The 20403-nt window shown below is 37.7% G+C and overlaps 1 protein-coding gene across 2 annotated transcripts; it reads right to left on the bottom strand.

Moving 5' to 3' along the window:
* Positions 1 to 1171: 1171 nt before the first annotated feature.
* RpS26 (ribosomal protein S26) lies at positions 1172 to 13976 on the bottom strand. Of its 2 annotated transcripts, none has more exons than XM_083141814.1 (4): positions 13852 to 13976; positions 9473 to 9650; positions 8061 to 8191; positions 1172 to 1262 (listed from the first exon to the last, which is right to left on the bottom strand). In XM_083141814.1, exons 1-4 carry the CDS (start codon positions 13852 to 13854, stop codon positions 1221 to 1223), a joined length of 354 nt encoding a protein of 117 aa, XP_082997940.1. In that variant the 5' UTR covers positions 13855 to 13976; the 3' UTR covers positions 1172 to 1220. The 2 variants fall into 2 exon arrangements, with proteins under 2 accessions (XP_082997940.1, XP_082997942.1); XM_083141816.1 differs by lacking the exon at positions 1172 to 1262 and adding an exon at positions 5927 to 6145.
* Positions 13977 to 20403: the final 6427 nt, after the last annotated feature.

The following is a 20403-nucleotide window of genomic DNA, read 5'->3' on the forward strand; positions in this document are numbered from 1 at the left end:
AGAACCACAGTATGAACTAGAAACTACTCGAAAGTCCACAGGTCATTTATACTAAATATATTTTCTCCACAACTCTTAATCACCCTATGCACAACCTATTCTACACTGGTTGACAATTGCTAAGGAACAAACACATATTGACTCATATCTATTTCATACACAACTCCGTGTTAGTTTGTTGCCAGAAAGAGAACAGTAGAGGGCAGCAAGGAATCGCTGCGCCCATTCAGAAAGGGGGAGACGGTCAAACACGGTAGAGGCCGTTGACAGTGCAACAGAAGAAGCATGTAGGAAGATGGATTTTTAAGTGATTACGAACGGGGCAGAGTCCTTGGTCAGCTGGAGTCAGGGCGAAGTGTCACTGAAGTGGCACATGTTATGGGGGTATCAAAAGGTGGGTTGCACAAAAGAATCCCCCACCCCGGACCCTCCAGGAGCTGAAAACTGCACTTCAGAAAGAATGGGACAATATACCCCTCGTGCTCATGAACACACTCATTGACAGCATGCCGAACAGTTGTGCAGTCTGCGGTGGCCACGCGCCATACTGATTTCCCCTGGGCTCCCTCTACACATGCCAAATTGCGATTCATGTGCTTTCATCACTTTGTTTTGCTTATGCTGATTTTGCTTTATGATGTTCTGTTTCTTTCGTTGATGGGGAATCCCAGTCATCTTTTCTCAATAAACCTTAACTGATATCTGTACTTATATATTGTTCACTTGTTGCACCTGATCACATACTCAAAAGTTATTGGTCAAAACGTGTTAGTGCCTTAGCAATTATCGACCAGTGTATGTCCGGTGCATGAACACAGTGAAAATAAACAAATGCAAGTGGCCTCTGAGAAATTCTATTGGTTCTTCAAATGGTACCTGTGCAGGAATTACACGTAGGAATGTAGTGCATGTGGATAAAGTCATACCACTCACTCATTGTAGGTGCTATTTTGAAGTTATGAACCTTATATTTATATTATTTTTCCCAAGTCACAAGGTTGTTTACATTAAGTTCATTCTTGCAGTGGATGAAGAACAGTTTGGCTTCAGACTTTAAGCATGCACAAGACTTAGAACATGTCAAGTTACATTATAAGCTAAAAATTCAAGTCAGTGAATAGCATAAGCCAAGATTGATCATGGTTTTGCAATATGAATAAAAGATAACATATATTTCTTTACATATATTTATTAATATTCAGATGGTCATATTGTGAACTTTACTTCCTGATTCCCTGTCCTGCTTGACGCATTCCCATATCCTGAAAATAAATATATTTTATTACTTGGCTACAATGATAAAATGTGCAACATATGTTAGTTCAAAACCATTTGTACAAACACTATCCCATCACCATTATCATACTAACACCCAACATGCAACAACTGTATGATAATCTTCACCAAAACAAAATCTACTTTACCCAACAGCCACAGGGGAAGATAACGCAGGGCTAGGTTTACAGTGTGTCTACATCTGTATGTTCTCAAGTTCCTACCGACATGAGTGTCCTTACAAGAATTGGCAACATTGACCAAGATTATGAAGATAAGGTCCGATTGTCTAAGTTTTGTCTTTCAGAGTATTTACGTTAATAAGGAGCAGCAATGATTAGATGTAACTGAATCATGGATGGTCAAAAAGAACACCCATGCTGAAACTAGAACCTGGGAACTTCGGCAACCAAGCCACCCTTCTTTCAGCATCCTAAATAATTGGGCAGAAACTATGTGTCTTGAAAACTCATGACAACTATTCATCAGAATGAATATAAACTCTACATTCTCATTGTACAGAATATTCTTAGATACTTTTATTGCTTATCATAATGATGGGCAATCAGTCTCTTGCCATGGCAATGACACTTTCAGGTTTAACACAGCACAATAAATAACAAATTAAATAATAACGAACAGTAACTATAACGAGGAATGTTATGGGAAAAAATTCCCTTACATTTAAACAGAATGTACAAGGGGGAGTCAGTAAATAGGTCATAAACTGATGTGGGATGTCTGAAAATAGTCGTGAGTAGTTTCTAAAGGTTTCATTGGGTGGCAGCACAATCCAGCTTGAAGATATTCAATTAGCAGTCGTTATATAGTAGACACGTGCATGGGAAGCTCAGTTTAAAAATTGCGACCATGCTCGAGAAGTGAGTAGGATGCAAGTTTTTTGTGGGCAAAATGACTTCGTGCAAAGAATATGTTTCCTGTTTATGATAAGAAATGTTTGTCATGTAAGCAGTGTACAACTGGATCAAATTCTCACAGATGTTGAAAATGAGGTGCGACTTTAGCTGGGGCAGCAGCCCAAACACTTTTATGCAGCAGGTTTTGGAGGACTGGTAAGGTGATGGGATAAGTGTATCAATGATGTTGAAAAACAAAAACGAATTTCAAGTCAGTATCTGGAGAGACTTTATTTAAAAAATATTAAATGAGATACAGACTCGAAATTAGTTTCTATTTTTCAACATAATCTCCAACATACACACACACTAATAATGAAGGAGACAGTAAACACTTACCACACAAAAAGAAATAGTTTGATATTTCGCAACCTAGGTCGCATTGTCATCAGAGAAGGAAGAGATCGTGGTTACGAGTGTAGAGGCACAGAATACTGACGGCAGCATCACTACCGTCAGTGTTGCCAGAAACAGTAGATAGAAAACAAAGTTACTTTCACCAGTGTTTACGGCAAGGTGGGTGGGTAGTTTTGGGGAGGAGGAATAAGGGTTATTGGTTAGCTAGGTTGAGTCCGGGGGGTATAGTTGCGTGCATGCCTAATATATAGGCCTTTCCCATCGCCTGCGGAAGGACGTGTCAGAGTGGAGGGGTAAAAGATGGATGATGGCGCCACACGGAAACAGTTGTTAAAGGTGGTGTTATGGATGTCAACGGTGAAATCTGAGTTTTGGGTGGAGGAACGGTGATTATTGATTAGGCCAAAACTCTTGATTTCAACGTTGCCATCCATACCACCACCTTTAACAACTCTTTCCGTGTGGCCATCATCCATCTTTGGGAGTGGGCCTACATATCAGCCATGAGTGCCACCACACCCCCAGGCCTGAACAAGGCCACCCAGTAATGTTCCCCCTCAACCACCCCTCACCTTCAACAACACCCTTTACCTCCCCCTACACCTCTCACCACAGCCTAGCAATCACACTGTTGATGTCGCTCACTACATGAACCTCCTTTCTACTCCCAATGATGTGACAAAGCAACACGAAAATTTGAAGTTTTTTTAAGTCTGGTGAGGGTTTCCTCCCTCCTCTTTCACTTTTTATTTAGCCCTTGTGGCCCTTTTTCCTTTTATCTCTCTCTCTCTCTCTCTCTATATATATATATAACAACACACATTAAACTCACCTAAAACATTGGAACCTAACATCTGATGAATTTTGTGATCTTATAACCAAAAAAAGAGTAATTGTTGTTCACTAAGGATTTTTAATATTTATGTTTTCTCTATCCATAATTTAATAATTATAGTAGTCTATATTAACTCTCAATTTCTATTTCTCTTCTAGTATCTTATTTACTTCATGCCTGTAATATATGTGCTATTGTTAAACACAAGTCTGAGCATTCCTCTTCAGAACAAATATGCAGGGATAATGCAGTGGTAATGTAACCGCCTTGTAATCAAGGGATCATGGGTTCGGTACCAAGTGGTTCAGATCCCACTTTAAACTGTAGGTCCAGTCCTGATTAGCCTTCCTGTGCATAACGTGGACTTGAAACCAAACTCAGAACAAATTTGAAACTTGTATTTCTTCTCTCTTGTCATTGAAATCAAAACAACTAAAGAACAAATCTGTTTGTTTCATTAGTGATATCAGTCCCACACACATAGGCGTTAAGCTATGGGCTCTGGCTATGGGAGCTACAGGTTTAAGTCACCCAGTAACTGGTTCAATGATCTCCCACCTAGACAGATGAGAGTGAGGCCAGCAGTCCGTAGGTAGGCCATGGCCCTCAAGGGCTGTTGCACAACAGGTTATATTTATTTATTATATTATTAGTCATATTAATAACTGTCAATAACATGAATCGACAGGTGTAGACAATTTAGATCATTTTGCACAAATCAATAGAACAATGAACCAAGATAAAAATCTTAACAGCTAACTGAGATCAACATATAACTGCAGTTTGAGCAGGGTTCCTGTCAAACCCTTGTATCAACACAACTTTCACTAAATGCGTATCTGCCATATTTTAAACAAGCCACAACTAAAGTTTTGGGATATACGGAAAAGTTATTATGCCAAAGTTGCTGTCATTAAAATTCTGGAAAGTACTCCCCATGATGACACAGACAACATTTGTTCTTTACAATTTTTAACTAAGGAAAAAGAAAGAAGAGGATGCGAGGTCCAGACTGTTGGGTGGTTGCGTGAGAGCCGAGGTGTTGTCATGGTGCAACAAAACCCTATGCAAGCCAGTCTGTTTTTCCTCGAACTTTTTATTTTTAACTCCTCAGGAAGATTGAATGTACCATATCACAGAAGAGTCAAAAATTGTTGTTTTCCTGACACTTTTGATCGAGTGAACTTCAATATCTGGAAAACCGCATGTTGACAACTAGTACTGTATGGTCTACCTCAAATGGGTAAAATCAAGAGACAAAAAATGGCATAATACAACAAACCTAAAAATAAATTTCTGAGCACCTATGCACATGTTCTTGGTTTTGAACTTCCATCAAGGTATGAAAAAAATTAATAACATGTGCAAGAGTTGCAAATGCTCACAACCCACCCAATTCTTAATCTTTCGGGACAGGAGTTTACAAGCACGTGCTTTTCAAACCTGCAGTGATACCCAAAAATAATTATAAAAGGACAAGTATGTTGTACTCTTATGGTGCTACAACCATGCAAAGTTGTGTTGATAATGTTTCGATAGTTCATTGCAAACAAATATTTATATTACGGGGGAAAAAAAAGTGCAACAGAGTGGAAACTAGATTTTACATTTTTCAGGGAACTTGCTGAAAAACTTACAAATGTGGGAAAAATGGAAAATAATTAGAGCATTTGGATTTGTTGAGACCTCTATGTAAAATCATGGTTCTACAGTAATTGCTGTCATGTGGAAGTGGCACAATCAGTGGCATGCCCAAAGGGGGGTTGATGGGGGTTAACCCCCCCCCCTTTTGGATCAGTAGTCCTAAAAAAAAGATCATCAAAGGTAGGAAAGTATTACAAAATGAGGGCTTACTACAAAGAAAAAGTATACATAACCAATCCCTTTCGAAAATCTTGGGCATGCCACTGGGCACAATATACCAGCTATCTACTACAGGTTTGTCAGGAAAGCAACAAATGGGAACAGGATCACCATATGCAAACTGTCGCCTTTTAAAATAATAAAAAAAGAATTAATGCAGAAAAGTGCTCCTCCCTAAGATTTCCATACTGACACAAAGAGGTTACAACAAATGTTGATTATGGGCTAGCCAACTGCTGAGAATTTGTATGGAAACTGCACTGGTTATTTTGAGGGTAGAACCACTTATTTTCGACTGACCTTGTTCCACACAAATGAATCCTAAAACTTGGGTCATGACCTAATACTGGACTATTAAAATTATCAAAATTGTGTAAACATCAGATATAAAACTAACTGAAGGGTATTTAATAGTTTTTCTGCATGAAAAAGCAACTACAGTTGGTTGATTAACATCCATTGAATTTTATAGTAATAATTCAATTTCAACATCACACGTATCTCATATTTATATAACTTGGAATTATTGTAAAAACATTACACACTATTTTAATTTTGCAAATAATACTTTTTATTGTTTCTGGCCTGGGTTTAATTTCTCCACATCTCACTTACATATTAAACAAAGACTTACAGAAATTAATACATGCACATAAGCAATTTAACAAAAGCTTTCTTCAACATTGTTATTTGTTCATTAAACAGACTTCATGAGCAAAAAGAAAAAAAAAGGAACTGAACACCAAATCAGTCATGCATATATCCAGCATCCAACCATAACAAAAAAATGTCAGGCCAAAAGCAGAAAAAAATCATGAAAAAAAGAAAAATATTTGGGAAATTCAAGCAGTCAATTTGCATGCATTCCTCATGCTGCAGTGGGCCCACCTGTAAATGCCTGTAAATATAAGAATTACTTAAAAACAATATAAACATGCAGCTTTAGTTCTCAACTTTATACCCTGATAATTTCTGTAAAAGTATTAACAATATTCAATAAATATTAAACAATGGTTACATATTTTACACTTTTTAAAAACACCCATATAGTTACATTTGATCGCTTGTTAACATGAAAGTCTCAGATATACTTTGCACCAGTCCACAAAATATAGAAAGTTTTAAAACTTAATGGTGCAAGCTTCGAGAGTATTTTTTTCCAGTCAGTGAAAACCAGGAGGAAAAAAAATTAGTAGTAAGCAATTTTTTAAAAAGCAGCAATTGCCAAAAATGCAATTCACAGATTTCACGATTATCGCTGAGTCAAGCACGCATCATCAAAATGAAGCACCCGCACCCATTTCTAAAGTATACAATGATGACGAGTTCCACCTACACAAAATCGCACATCTACTAGAATAGAATGTGTGTTTCTCATGCAATTTAGCATATTTTGCTCATCTGTCCGATGTATTGTGTGTACTGCTGTTCTTTTTTTTTTTTTAAATATTAACATTTGATATTGGTTTGTAAAAGTGGAAGTCCATAATTTTGTTCACAAATGCAGAGAATGTATACTTATGTGTTGACCAATCATCACTTGGATGAAAAGCAGTACATCATTTTGACATCTCAAGGTAAAAGGGTGATACATGTGAGATAATTTCATGCGGTTTTTATTTTAAAGTTGTCTACCCACACAACATTGGGGCTGGCTACGATGATAAATTAGATTTACTTCACTTTTCTGATACTTTTAGCTAATCGTAGAGATGAGGACGAATGGTTATAAGATGAAATTGATGAAGAGACAATGACAAACACACAAGGACAAGCCCCACAAACAATTATGCTGGCTGAGTAGTGGCGGAAATGTCTCACTAGTGGTTGAAATCTGGGTGTCTAAATAAAGGGTCAACCCTTTACAATACTGACTACACACAGCGTCGATATTGTAAAAATATCACTACACACAGCATAGATATTGTAAAAATATCAATGTTGATATATCAATAATATCAACTTCGATATTTTTTATATCAACGCTTCAATATTTTAAAAATACAGATAAAAAAAGGTAAAGTGTTCCCCTGTGCATAGCACCACGCCATGAAGGCGTATAGGGGGTGTGGGGGTAACGCCCAAAAATACAGACTACATCGATATATCGCACGGCCCTTCTACTGAGATGTTTGTTTCAAGCGTCAACTTCAAGTTACGATTAATTGAGAACTACTCGAAGTATTACAATGTAACAAACACCATTCTTAATGATTTTTCCCTACTTTCAATTGCACTAAAAATAATATCTGGTTTCCATTGAAAAAAAAACAAAAAAACGTAAGCTTGTGTTTAAAATCGTACTTTCTTAAGTAGTTGAGCATCATATGTCCACTAATTTCATGAGCCCCCTTCTCATATCTTCATATCTGCGAAAGAAGTTTTTCAATATTTTATGTTCACGAAATATTTCTGGTGATAATCTTAGGTGACTCACTCGGTATACATGCACCTTAATGTTCAAACAGCTCCTTCCAAAGACAAAATATTTATAAATATTACTAAACCACGTGCTGTTTCTCACAATGCTCAATCTCAAAACTTTTATTGGTGGTGTCACGAACGTACTGTATTAAGCCTATAAATTTTTTGACTCCACAAGCTTCAATTAAAATATAGTGAGCATTCAAAGCAGTGCAACAAATCACTTGTCCAAACATGCGACTAGAAAATATTAACAAGCACAAAGATTTTCTTTTGTGAAAAAACCAACACCATTCCAAATCCCTGAGCGATCTATAGTAGCAATACTGAAAGCCACCATGCACCATTAACAGCAAGCAGGATTTCAAACTTTTAATTCATGAACTCACCCTTGGGAATGTCCTCACTGGAGGTGTGCGAATGCGCCGATCTGCCTTGGACCTGTTCCTCACTACTTTGGAGTGGATCGCACAGGACACGCAATAATGGAGCTTGGCGTACAACTTGGGCAGCTGATATGCTGAAATGAAGACGTGCTAATTTAGTACTTGTCTTGATTCATCTTCCTGTACTTTGCGACTAATCATGATGAGGATGTACGATAATTAGAGGCACAAATTTTTGGTAAATAAGAAAGCAAAATTTCGGTAAAAAAACAGAGTTGATTTCGGGTTTAAAAGTGGTAAATAAATTTTTTCCGCTGTTATAGCGGTGAATAATCACATCAAAGTGCTATATAAAATGAAATTTTGGTTCTAAAATTGTGAATATAATCCTAAATTTGATTTAAAATCTGCACTTATTACACAAAATAAACTTATCCCTTCTAATAGCACATTTATGTAGTTACAAGAGTTCCCTGTGTAAATGGGTCCATTTTTGCTTCTCAAATATTTACAGCAGAATTAATCAATTTTGCATGAATTGCATAACTCTCAGGATACTTCAGATCTCGGAAAGTGTCGTGTCTGTATATAAACTGTACATTTCGTGTTTAAGAGTATATTTCGCATTATTTCATGACAAAACAGGGTAGAAAAATGTACCTCACACCTTTCAGAAACATGAAAAATGGACATTACAGCATGTTATTTCATATTTCATGTTTTCGTCAAAAACTAAATTTCCAAAGACGAGGCTGCGGAGCCGCAACCTTTTTCTATACCAGTCAGAGCAAAATTGTATTTTTACAGTCAATGAGAATTAGGAAATTACATTTCTGAGAAGTATTGGTTTTAGCTAACACCATACGTACACATTTGTAGTGTTTCTGATGTTCTAGGCATCAATTACTTCATGATATGGTTATCAAAGAAAATGCTCTTGCAACTGCATGATAAGTATCCGTAAGAAAAAGTGTTTTAATTATTAACTTCAATGTGACGAGTGCCTTGTTTCTTCTCCTTAAGGGGAGGAGGTACAGTTACACACCAATATCGCCCAAATGGCTACTAAGAAAAAACCTGAGTGTATCAAGACTGAATTTTTCTCCATGTTGCAATGGAAGCTTTTTTTATGTTGATTATTAAGCAGGACACAATATTACCCCAATTATTAGTTCTATTTACTGTATTATTAGCAGGCAAGAGCATATTCAGGTTCTTCTGATAAGCTCCATTGGGATAAATCATTATCAGATTAGTACTTTCTCTTTCAAATTCCCAGATTTCCATTTTCTCCAGGTGTGCGTGAATGATTTCACTTGCAAAGCATTGGTGTATAACAGCATGGGTACTTAAGAAAAATGTAAATAAGCAAAAAAAACAACAAGTAGCAATGCAATCTTGAAATATGTACTTACAACTGTATACACTGGCTTCTGTAATATCTCTAACTGCTGCAGCCTCTACAATATTTCTGATGACGAACTTCTTGATGGCTTTATCCTTGGGAACACATCTAGCACAGTTGGTGCACCTCACAGGCTTCACACGTCCACGGCCGTGCTTGGAGCGACCATTATTTCTTCGTTTGCTAGTCTTGAGGAGGAAAGAAATATTGCAAATAAAAGAACTGAGTACTAGTTTACTATTGTTCGGACAGATTTCTACAGAAGAAACTACTTACTGTAATAAGTTCCTGTAGTATTGTCTAACATCGGGAAGGTGTGATGTGGGAATGTATGATAGGGGAAATTCATGTTCATTGTTGAAAATACAATACAATAGCCTTTGGCGCATCCACCTTTGTACATCACACGTCATAATTGTGTTTTGTTCATGTTCACTGGGTATCCAGTGTTTCGAACTGTCTGTGTTTGCAACGAAAGTTAGAAACATGATGTGTCATGGAAGCGTAGTAAAATTCGTACCGGGTGTGGGAGATCCAGTGGATTGAACACGGGATCGTGGAATAAGGAAAGGAATGTCGAAAATGTGATAATGAATGTAAGCTACTCTTTCGAAGGAATGGGCTGTGGGTATATGCCTAATATGACGTGTCGTGGATGCGTCATGAAATGTACCAAGGTAGGAGATCATAACGGTGAGGCACTGTGAACAGAAAAACATTTGTGTGCAGGAGAAGTTGTAATCATTCCCTCAAAGTTCTAATAAACACACTTGCTTCATTTCTAGCAATGTCATTTGTTCCTGCTAGGAAAACAATGATATCCCTTGAGCACAATTGCTTGTTTTCTTGAGACACCTCCATTGTGGCATCCTTGAAAGATTTCATGATACCGAATATTGAGTAAATTACTTGATTTTGTAGTTGTGTAGCTACATTCCTTCCTTGACTATCGGTATACAGGCATATTTTCCCCTTATAACTTGTGTTCTTCAAAGACTTTCTACTACTGGAAATGCACTTTGTACTATAGGAGTCCGCCTTGCACTTTAAACTGTTTGTTTCTTCATTAAATGTTAAGTATCCCAGAAATGGCTGGAATTCTTTTATTTTCTTCTTTTTCACATTGGTACTTACGTATGCTGTATTCCTAAGGATTCTTGAAGGTGCCATTTCGTTTTTTCACGCAAATAATCTCAATTCAATTTTTCAACATATCGAGTAATTCTTGTTTGGGTAACACTTTACTATACCTGAGACAGATTTCTTCAAATTTACAGGAGAAAGTACTTACGCAAATAATTTTCTGTAGCGTTGTTGATGTCCGGGAATGTAGTTTTGATCCATTTTAATGCCAATGCATGTGGTTTTCGTCGAAAATCTATTTCCGACGCGCTATTGCTGCTGCCGCCATTTGCTTTCGTATTGTCTGTATATGTTAAATTGAACGAAAGGAGTGCTAATGGAACCAAACCTAACAGGCCTAACCTAACCTAGTAGGCATACCTCGTCCCCGTGATGGTTCGTGGGGCTATCGTGAATTTTTGGGCTACCCGTGGATGGTTTGTGGGAAATAAAGAACAATAGTAAGTACTCATTAATGTAAGAAATATGCATTATTTTCGTTAGAAATTCATTATTTCACCTAAATAAATGTTCCCGAATGCAGAATAGTACGTTAGCAATGTAAAAAAGTGTGAAATAAATCATTGACAGGTGTCTCAGGTATAGTAAAGTAGTACCCTTGTTTGTTCATTTTTGCTAGCGTTACATACATGCAATATGGCGGAGAAATCTTGACTAGTGTTGTCGATGATCAGTGGTTATGCAGTGTTGCAACATTCTTCATCGAAAAATACCTAGTTTCGTGTTACTGATTTCGTATTATTTCCAGGTTCGAAAACCCCACAAACCATGCACGACAAGGCTAGGCAAACAGTTAAAATTGTAATTTTAAAAATTGTTAAAAACATTCATAAATAGCCCCACGAACCATTCAAAAATAGCCTCACAGTTACATGCACGTTCATTTAAGTTATACTACTGTTACACAGTAGGAAAACTGTGTGTTTAGAAACACTGACCGGTTGTTACATCATCAAGCGCATGCAAAATTTGGTTCACGTAGTAGAAGGACATCAATGGAACAGGTATCGTGCATCGGAGACACATTAATGTTGAAAAATAGATGGTTTTCCGCGAAAATCCATTCAGGGAGAGGAAAAAACACTTCTGAAATCTTCGTAGAGTATACAGAAACTCTTTTCGGTAAGTACTTTCTCCTGTAAAATTGAAGAAATACGTTTCGGGGATACTTAAATTTTACAGTTTCTTCAGGTAGGATGGACACATCTTGTAGTACCTCGAAACGGTTTCGTGATTGGAAGTTCACGGAATTTTCCTTAATGGGGCTCTTAGATCTTTTCTTCTTTTTTTTTTTTTTTTTTTTATTACAAATGTCCATGTATTGCTTACATCAGACTTTGGCCTACCCGGTAGAGTTGGCCAGTCTTTACTGGAACTATACCTGTAAAGGTCCTCGGATTCTCCTCCTTGGCCCTCTTAATTGTTTTTGGAGGAATTGATTTATTTTTCGTAAAGACTAATTCCTCCGTAAGATTTCTAATTATACATTCATAGTCTTCTTTCTCAATACTATAATCATCACGTTGTGCACTTTTTGTCACCGTTTTCGGATAGTTTACGCAAGTCATACACGCCCACACATTTTCTGGTATATTGGCCTCATTAACATTAGAACATTTTGAGAAATGATACCATTTATCACAGATAACGCATAAAATTCCGTTTTTCACTGAACGAGAACATTTACCTATCTTGTAAAAACGTTGAAAACTGAGAGCACGAGACACCGACGTCTACCTTGTTAGGCGCCAAGTGAAAAATTGCAATTACTTTGATGAAAAAAAACGTCAATACACCGTAAGGAATGTTCCGCGAAGCAGATAGGCAAGCACGAATGTCAAAAATTGACGAAACGAAGAAGTTATAAATGTCCGAAGGATAGTAAATTCGGTAACAGTTTCATGCATCGGAGACACATTTCTTCAATTTTACACAAGAAACTACTTACGGAAATGAGTTTGTCCAAGGTTTACAACCTCCGTCGATATATATTCTTCCTAAAACTTCATCCTACAATGCAGCAGAACAATAAATAATCACTTTTCATGTAATAATATTGCGCATTTTGTGAAAATCGACAACATCATGCCGTTGTTTCCAAGATGTACCTGCAGATGGCTCTAGCGTCGGAAGTCACGTGATCTCGCTAGTGGAATCAGGGTTTCCAAACGCGCGATTTTTTTCGAGAAACGCGAGTTTTTTTTCCTTCGAGAAACGCGCGGTTTTTTTTCGAGAAAGGAAAATGGTTTTTCGATGAATTTAGGGGTGAAATGGGTGCTAATGGAACCTAACCTAACAGGCCTAACCTAACCTCGTGTGAATGGTTCGTGGGGCTACCCGTGGATGGTTTTTGGGGCTAACGTCAATGGTTTGTGGGGCTACCAGTGGATGGTTTTTGGGGCTAACGTCAATGGTTTGTGGGGCTACCCGTGGATGGTTTTTGGGGCTAACGTCAATGGTTTGTGGGGCTACCCGTGCATGGTTTTTGATCCCCGGTTTTTTACAACTTTCATGCACAATAGAGTTGGAAACATTGATATTCGAAAACAAAAGAAGCGTTACAATTCGCAAAGCAAGCGATATCCCACCGTGACGTGCTTTCCGTAGCATTAAGGAAAATGGTTTATTTTAGCAGAAAAAGTGTTTGTTTTCGTGCAAAACCCATATTGGCACCTTCCACTATGTTCCGCAATACATAATTGGTAAGTACAAACCACAAGAAAGACAAAATATCCGATTTAAATGTGTCTCCGATGCATGAAACTGTTACCGTAAATTCTTACGAAGACCGGTACTGCAACTCAATGCAATTTCCACTAGCGAACACTAGGTTTTGGCCATGTTTTGAATTAACAAACATACTCCATGAATTCGTTCATTGGATCCAAAATACAATCTTCATTGGTAACAATACTATAGTTACCTCTTAATTATATAACTTCATAAATCAGAGAAACGAAACGTACTTCAGATGTTCGACTTGTACTACACTAACAGGTTTCCCTTTTATTTTTTTTTAATATCGAGATGTGTTTCAGCCTATCGGGAAATTGTGTACCCATAAAAATAATGGGGCATGTGGAAATAAAGCAACGCTTTTTAGAAAATCTTTTCCGCCATGCAGAAAAACCATGTTTGAACCACATGGCAAGAAAAAGAAATTACATTGTTCAGCACGCTCCGAAAATAATAAACTTGCAAATCGCAGTTCCTGTGATGATAATATAAGTTATGTACACAACTTACCATTCTGTAATACGGATCCCTGTAAAAGTTTTCACAATAACCTTAATACAACACCTGCAATATTACTTCACCACGTCGTGGAAGTGAAGGAGTGGAGTGGGGTGGGGTGGATATTCTGTGCTGGCCTGGCGCTGGGTCTCCCTTATCGCACAACGCTAGAGCAACCTTCCGTTCTGACGTCACAACGAAAAACATCTTAAATGCCTAAATTGTTTGGTTCAGTTCTCTTAGCATAAACAATACATTTTCTGTGTATTTATGCTAAGGGAACCAAATTTAACAGACCTAACTTAACAACGTAGTCATTCCTCTTATGAAGTCAGAACAAGAAGTTGGTCTACCGTAGTGCAATAAAGGACACTTTCAATATGGCGGCGAAACTTGATAAGAATTTGCCCTCGTTCTGTTCGGAGGTTTTGTGCGGAGTATCTTCGCAGAGGCAGTGGCAGAAGTTACAGGCGGAACGAATTTCAGTCTGGGGCGCGTTCGGTGTTTCAAAAGCTGTTAATTATGGAAATGGAGTCCAATTGTGTGACGTTACAGCAGACGACGCGCTGGGACTGAGCCTAAACAAATAAACACGTGCTTTTCTTCCTATCCAATGGACATTTCTACTCTAACCTAAAATATTATTTTAACTGTATCACTGCATGCCATTCATTAACGTTGTGCAAAATATGTAGTTTGTGTTAATTCGAAATAGTTTGCGAAAAATTGGCCTTAGAAGTTGTGCCAAATTGATGCTATACCATATGGCTATACGTCACGAAAACCGAACGGCCTCTGATTGGATATTCCAGTTATGACGTTCTCGTTCGGCAGTGTACTCGGTCTAGAAGTCCATACACGAAGGCGTACGTTGCTCCTCGTGTTTGTAACGCTGAATATTGAAGAGGGTTCTCTGTAATTTTTAAAATTAAAGTTTCGATTATGGCATGCGAGAGATGTACGAAAGCTAATTCCGGCAATCTAACATGTGCAGATGCATTCACGGTTGCATAAAAAGGAGCGAAAGCCGCGAGTTAAGTTTTGCAAGGGAAATTTGACATGGTGTTTACTTTCATCGACAGCTTATTCTAGATCATTAAATATTAATCTGTTGAAAGATTTTTCTCAGTAGCAATCATTCTTAATTTTCAGTTAATATTAGAAGTACTGGTGTTACTGCAGTGCAATAACTTTACTTCGAGAAAAATGTCAGTGTCCTTTGGCACGACGGTATAAACCAGCGTTTTTTTTCTTGCGTAGCTGAAAATAAATGTAGGCTATGTAATGGGAAGGGCGGGGGTTCGAACCGGTCCGTTGACCAGCGCCTAGAGGTTGGCATCGTTAATTTCAAGTCACACAGAACAGAAAATATATTATTTTTATTGTAAATAATAATAACAAAAATAAATTTCAGTTAGATATTATTCCAACCATGTGCGTTGCCAGAATTTTATGCTGGAGCTCGGGAAATCATAAAACTTGAACAGTAGAAATAATAACAATAATAAAAATTGATAATAAAATTGTTATTTTACAATGATAAATATTATATACTAATAAAAATAAACAGATGTGTAAATATCTAGTACAAAGTTATTTCATAATTTTATGTTCACATTTCACTCAGTGTACTGAAATTCACAGTTATTGTATTTGTTATTAACTTTTGCATACATCATACGCGAAAAGGCTGTAAAAGATAGGGGAGAATTTTACTCATAAAATTTATGTTGTGACCTCTCCCATAAAACTATATTTTTTGGAATATTGAAATCTGTGGAACTATTTATTTCTTGGATTAAATGGTAGAACATGGAGATACAACTTGGTTCCTATATTTTCCTTTAATTTTTTTGATGTAACACACTTTATACTGTCGCTATATTCTGTTCAAATACTAACTAAATGATCTTTATTTCCCCTATTAACAATAAAAATAACAAGCTTTCCAAAAGGGGACTCCTCTCCTTTTGACGCCCATGATAGCAGTAGTAGAGAGGCAGCACTTCATTCCAACGCATCAGCAAAAATTCGATGCCACTGGTGTTATGTTACATCCGGTCGTAGCGGTGTACGAGCGATTTTATTGTTGAGTCAGCAGAACGTGTCTGATCACGTTGAAGACATCGGAAGCGGTGGGGGAGGGGGGTCAATGGATTTGTCACGTTGTTTCTTGATGTATGCTAACCTAACACGTGCGTATGTTTGTGTGTGTGTGTGTGTGTGTGTGTGTGTGTGTGTGTGTATGTGTGTCTTTGGAGGAAATGCGCGCGCAACCATTGCGTATGATGCAAACACATGAAGAAATGATTTAAAGATGGAGCCGAAGGTGCTGTACCCCGAAAGCTTAGCGGCTAAGGTTATTGCTCTGTAAAACAAGAGGCGTCGAAGGTTCGATTCCTGGTAGAGTCAATATTGATTGATTGATAGATTGAGTTAGTTTTTTTTAAGTCCACTTTATGCACGGCAAGACTAATCAGGAGTGGACCTACAGTTGAAAAGTGGTGATTCTGACCACTATGTGCCTCCACCGAGTATCGAACCTGGGACCCCTTGATTACAAGTCGACGATGTCAATATTGAATGGTCTCGATTAGCCTGTGTGTAAATAAAGCCAACAAAATGGTTGAGTTCGAAAATCGAGTTGGGTTAGTGGTTAATGTTGTCACCTGGCAATGAAGAGGTCGCGGGTTCGATTCTCTAGGTAGTTAAATTAGGCCAATTGTTTAATCCCGCCATTATAGGTTCCGATTAGTCCATCTGTGCATAAATAGTGATTGAATAAAATCAATATGGCGGCCTTGGGGTAGTGGTTAATGTTGTCGCCTGGTAATGAAGAGGTCGCGGGTTCGATTCTCTAGGTAGTTAAATGAGGCCAATTGTTTTGTCCCGCCATTATAGGTCCCGATTAGTCCATCTGTGCATAAATAGTATTTGAATAAAATCAATATGGCGGCCGCGTTTTGTGTTTAGCGGCGGCGGCGGAGGCGACCGGGGCGCAGCGCGGCGCGGCGCGGGGCGGAGCGGGGCGGCGCGGCGCGGGCGCGGGGGGTGTTTTTTATTCCGCGAGATGTTTCAACCAAGTGGTTGAGGGTTCGATTCCCAATGTTGGTGAAAATTGGATATTCAATTGTATTTGTTTAAAAGTTCCGATTAGCTTTTTGTGCACAAAGAGAAAATGAACTAATTGGAAATAGGATGTTTATGCTGTAATGAAAAGGTCCCGGGTTCGATTCACAATGTCAAATTGGCTGATAATGATGTTGTTTTAAAAAAAAATGAAGTGTGTTGAGTCCCCATTAGTATTTAGGCAGGAACAGATATTAAAAATCAAAACAAAATGCCTTTTGATTACAACGCAAAGACTTTACCGCTAATGTATAAAGATAAATTAGAATCTGTTGTTTTGCCGTGTGGGGCCCCAGTACCGATTAGCTTAAATGCATAAAGAGTAGGTAAAATAAGCAAGATGGCCGTCACTATTGTTTTGTGATCAAAGAGGAGTCACAGGTTCGATTCAATCAAAGGAGGCAAGATTCTATGTTTCAATTCCATGTAAAAGTCTAAAGTTATGTTTCGATTAACCTCAATGCATAAAGAGGAATTAAACAAAACAAGCAAAATGGCGACAGATGTGATAAAAGAAAAATTGAATTAGTTTTTTATAGTGACAAGAAAAAATAGCGAATCATTGTTAGAAATAGAATGAAAATAAAGATACTTGCCTTTGCGTGTCCAGCGCTGTGCAGAAAAGCTCTCATGCTTTATCTCCGACAAGTGCACAATACACATTTTTTTTTTATTGTATAGTTAATTATTAATGTTGTTATTAACACAGATTCTTACCAGTGTGAAGAAAAGCTCTCATGCTTTATCTCCGACAAGTCCACAATACACACTTTTTCATTATATAGTTAATTATTAATGTTGTTATTAACACCGAGTTTTACCAGTGTGAAGAAAAGCTCTCATGCTTTATCTTCGACAAGTCCACAATACACACTTTTTCATTATATAGTTAATTATTAATGTTGTTATTAACGATTGTTACCAGTAAAAATATAAACCATGAGGATTTTTAAAGGGGTGATAAGTGAAAAAAAGCCAAGACATATATTTTATCCCTGTTTATTACCAATATTTACAAAATTCAAAAGAGCCGCACACACACACACACACACATACATATGTAAAATGTTTATATTGTGTCACCAGTTTATCAGCATGTTATTTAACAAGTTTTTATTCTTCAAGCTTGTTCACTCACCCACATAAGGAATTGTGTCACTATCATATCCATTTTCTGCTGCAACCACTGAATTAAAATGTTTCACTATTTTTTCCACAAGCATGTTCTCGCAAAAAACAAACACTTCTTTGGAAAGTCTTTTTCCGTCGATGTTTTGTATAGACAAAGGCTCAGGTTTTGTACATCCATGTAGATGGGAAAGCACAAACTTCTCCTTATTACATGCATGGACAGGGGAAATATCTGTGCAACCGAAACATTGTTCGCGAAGGTCGAGAATGCAAGATTCCACACAGTTTCCAAAATATGATTTCAGATACGGCGACACTGTTTCGCACATAACTTTCGCATGCTCGATGCACACAAATATCTTCATAAAGTTCCGCCACGAACTTTCTGCGATGAACACTATCTCCAGGGAACCGTAAGCTGGTTTCTTCCTTATAATGATCTGACGGCGATTGTACAGTGTGGTTATCAGCAATTCATGTTGCTCACTTAGTGGGTAGGAAACACGAGGCTGCTCACCTGGAATAGCGATGTAATTGTCGATTACTGGAAACAATTCCTGAAGAGCGTGCCACTCCTGCAACTGTAGTTCAACACCGGCCGCCCCGCTTCTGTGTAGCCTGACCACAGGTTGGAAATCCAGATGAGAGGAAAGTCCGATTGAGATAACTTTTGTTTTCGAAGCATTCAAATAGTAGACGTGATCAAATAATATCGACTGGCGTATAAGACTAGTTACTTGTTTTTGTTCTTCAGGTAAATGCTGATCGCTCTCTTTCTGAAGAACCCCCTTGAAATTAGTGTACGGTTGAAATCTTTTTTTCAGCGGCATCGAAATAGAGGATTCCTTGACTAAGAACTGCGAGATACTGCATGTCGCAGCGTGCAGGTATACATTTGAAGAAATGCGTGGGTGTGTTTTTGAGACGCATGCGCGCGTAGCAAACCAAGCATGTGCTGGACAAAAAAGGTGGAGGGGGCGGGGCATTACAAAGATCAATGGTGAGAGAAAAATCAGCAGAATATCATAAACGTCATATTGAGGAAATATTGGATAACAAATATTAATTAATTTAATTAAAGCATCAACCGCATTGTCGATCTGAAATTAGGTTTATAGACAGGGGGCAAAATGGAAAATATCGACGATGTTCTAGTATTGGATTGTTTCTGTATTTCCATCGGTATAATCCTCCACCACATTTGAAGCATACTGTTTTATCCTCTTTTTGAATGTAAAATAATCCTGCTTCGGACAGAGCTTCTACAAACGGGAATTCTTTTGATTGCCAGTTTCTGAAAGAGGACAATCTAGCATCGAAAGATCCCATCTCTGGATATTGCGTCATTGTTCTGTAAAGACACAAAACAAGATAAATATTATAAGTAAGCTGTTGTAAACTGTAACGCTACAAAATTATTAATATACTATTAGGACTATATGTAACTTGTATAAAATTTCAAACAGTATTTACTGTCAATATTTTCTAGTATACGTACCGAGTATTATAAATTTAATTTACGAGTCAGCAAATAAGTTGTTATAATATTGTCGATTTTTATCGGTACTGGGAATAAAATTTGAAATTTATGCATGGGTTTACCAGAGGCTCTATGGAATAAATACAGAAAACAGTAATGCCCACAGTACACAGACCCGTAACTTTGTATCTGATGAGTGTTGTACGTATAGAATTTAGAGTTATTTTCCAAAAATCGCAAATGGTTATGCACATGTGGAGGTTTTCCGTAACTATCAAAAAATTCCCCCCGGGAGTTACTGTCTATGTAAATTGCTACCCAGTGCTTCCCGGGGCTATCTTTGGGATCTGTATTTACAATCAACGCTGCTGGTAGTTCCACATGTACAGGTAATTCATTAGCTGCGAAAACCCCAACATGATGATTGTCAAAGGCTCTATTTGATATTAACCCGTGAAGCAAATTTAAAGTCGACAGCATTGCTGGACACTAAATAGTAATATTGTGCAACTCACCTTGTTATACAATTAATCCAGATGAATATCTCTTTGATTATTAATTTCCATGAGAGCGTCAAATTCAGAGTAGATAACACAAGTCACAGTAGATTCCAAAGCCGATTTGAAGTGGACTTCCAAGCTAACAGCCCCTTGCCGTTGAAGACTGCAGTGGGATATGGCACTTGCAGCTGCGTCTGGCGTTATATCGAAAACAAGTAATGCGTATCCCTGGGGGTATTCCTCACGCGATATATTGTTTCCTTCATCCATATAATGTATCCCTGTTCCAGAGAATAATGTGTGATATGCTGTTATGTACTTGTT

This window comes from Lepisma saccharinum, chromosome 20, assembly GCF_977018435.1.
Source record: "Lepisma saccharinum chromosome 20, izLepSacc3.1, whole genome shotgun sequence".
NCBI classification, from domain to species: domain Eukaryota; kingdom Metazoa; phylum Arthropoda; class Insecta; order Zygentoma; family Lepismatidae; genus Lepisma; species Lepisma saccharinum.